Source organism: Penaeus monodon, chromosome 28 (genome assembly GCF_015228065.2).
Source record: "Penaeus monodon isolate SGIC_2016 chromosome 28, NSTDA_Pmon_1, whole genome shotgun sequence".
Classification (NCBI taxonomy): Eukaryota; Metazoa; Arthropoda; class Malacostraca; order Decapoda; family Penaeidae; genus Penaeus; species Penaeus monodon.
The window spans coordinates 17,075,559-17,077,574 of NC_051413.1; the positions used below are offsets into that span (position 1 = coordinate 17,075,559).

Consider the following 2,016-nt stretch of genomic DNA (forward strand, 5'->3'; position numbering starts at 1 on the left):
CACCACCTTCCACCCACCAGGCATTGCAGATTTTATTTAATTCTTACTTTATCATCTCTTTCCAGCCTTTTAAAAAAGTAGAAGCCACTTTACACAAGGACCTAAGTGCAGAATTAGGTATTGAGACAGACAAAGGCATTTTCTTCAGTCTCCACCAGCAAGGAGTAGCAAAGGGTGTGAGGGTGGTAGAGACCGGGCCTGAACAAATTGTCGTGTCTGGATCTCTGGTAGAGCTCTTGGCATCTAGAGTAAGTTGATTTGGAATGATTAGGATGTGAGATAAAAGTTATTGACCTTATTCTTATCCAGATTGATACTAAGGCATAATGTAATGTAAGTAGTTTTATGTTTTTGGAAATGTTTGATGTGTCTTTTTTTGTTTGGTTCTTTTACAGGATATGATTTTATCAGAAATAGAGAAGATCAAAGGCACTTGTTCTTTATCTACTTCAGTACCTTCAAATGCAAGTAAAACGTGTGAGGTTGGTGTTATGTGTGAATTGATACCCTCACCCCCTTCAGCTCGTTATGCCTCGTCTGTGGGTTTAGATAGATCTGCACGTCGTTATCATTCCGTCCTTTCCCGCCCGATATCTCCAGAGCCCCGCCCACAGCGTAAACGATCCCGTAGACAGTTATCTTTAGAATCAAAATTGAAAAGCACAGAGAAACAGGAGGATGTCTCCCAGAGAAGGCCAGATAGAAGCCAAAGCCAGCGGTCAGAAAGTCAAACACTAAGAACTTTGAAAATTAAACTTGAAAAAGATCATGAGGAAAAACAAACAGAGGAAGACTACCTTGTGCCTAAAGAAAGCAATCACAATGTTGAAATTCTTCTCGGAGACTTAAAGATGGAACCAGAGTGTGATGAAACAATAATTGTGAGTAGTATAAGTAATTCTGATCTTGGAGAGGAATCTCATGAAGTTGAAAGCATCAGCAAATCAAATTCCCTTATAATGCATAAAGATTGTGATGGTTATGTGCTGCCTTTAGTTAATAAGGATATCAGTGTGAAAAATGTTGAGGGAAGAGGACAAGAGTTGATGAGACGTTTAGAAGTGGAGTCAAGCAACAAGGAAAACATTAAAATGGACAATTCTCAGTTCCTGTACAAGCCAAAGGAACAAGTGGAAAATGAAGAGGATTTAGATATGGAAGTAGAAGACCACAAAATCATTTGTGAACCAGAAATCAATATGTCTGAAGACCAGGATGATGACCTAACCAAAGGCCATTCAGCAGAGGAGGTTAAGTTCAAGTTCTCGTGCCAAATCTGTTCATATAAGAGCATGAGAGAGAACCACTTTGTTAAACACATGAAGCTTCATGACAAGGTATTTGTATTTCTTCTTCCTTTCTGCTTCCTTATTATCTTGTTTTCCCTTTTGTTAGTGTTTCCAGTGTTATTCTTCTTGGTCTTACTTGTATCCTTGTTCTTGTTGCAATTCTTGTTCTTTTTTATGTCCTCTTTATTAATTTGTTTCTTTTGTTATTATTCGTATAGTAAACAAGTAAGATAAAGTTTTTCTTCTAAAAGATAATATGTAAGAAATGCTGCATTTATTACAGGGTATTGCATTGTATAGATGTAATGAATGCTCTTTTGTGTCCATTCGGGCAAGTCATCTGCGTCGGCACAAGATGTCTCATGCACAGCAAGTCCTCAATTGCCACCTTTGCAGCTACACTTGTGATGAACAAAAATTGTTAGCCAAGCATGTCCGAGTAAAGCACCAGACTCCCAAGCCAAAACAAGTAAGTTGTTTAAAGATTACATGGTATAGAGAGGTTAATAAGTAACATTAGTGAGGTACATTACCAGTGGGTCTTCCACTCAAGTGGGTATTCCACCCAAGGCTCAGATGTGGTTATTTTCATGCACTAAGGTTTCTGCATATAATTCAGAATAAGATATATGATTCATATGTATTACTATTAACAAATACTTCAGTAGATATTTTGGAAAATCCTCTAATAAACACAAAAATATTTACAGACACTGATAAAGGGTTA

At 37.5% G+C, this 2,016-nt stretch overlaps 1 protein-coding gene across 1 annotated transcript in view; it reads left to right on the forward strand.

Moving 5' to 3' along the window:
* LOC119591385 (zinc finger protein 286A-like) overlaps positions 1 to 2,016 on the forward strand; it is a gene marked incomplete in the record, with an annotated part of 57,791 nt that overhangs the window by 16,887 nt on the left and 38,888 nt on the right. The window contains 3 exon segments of the mRNA XM_037940125.1: positions 66 to 248; positions 396 to 1,337; positions 1,573 to 1,758. Of these exon segments, the coding sequence (XP_037796053.1) occupies positions 66 to 248; positions 396 to 1,337; positions 1,573 to 1,758 (1,311 nt within the window).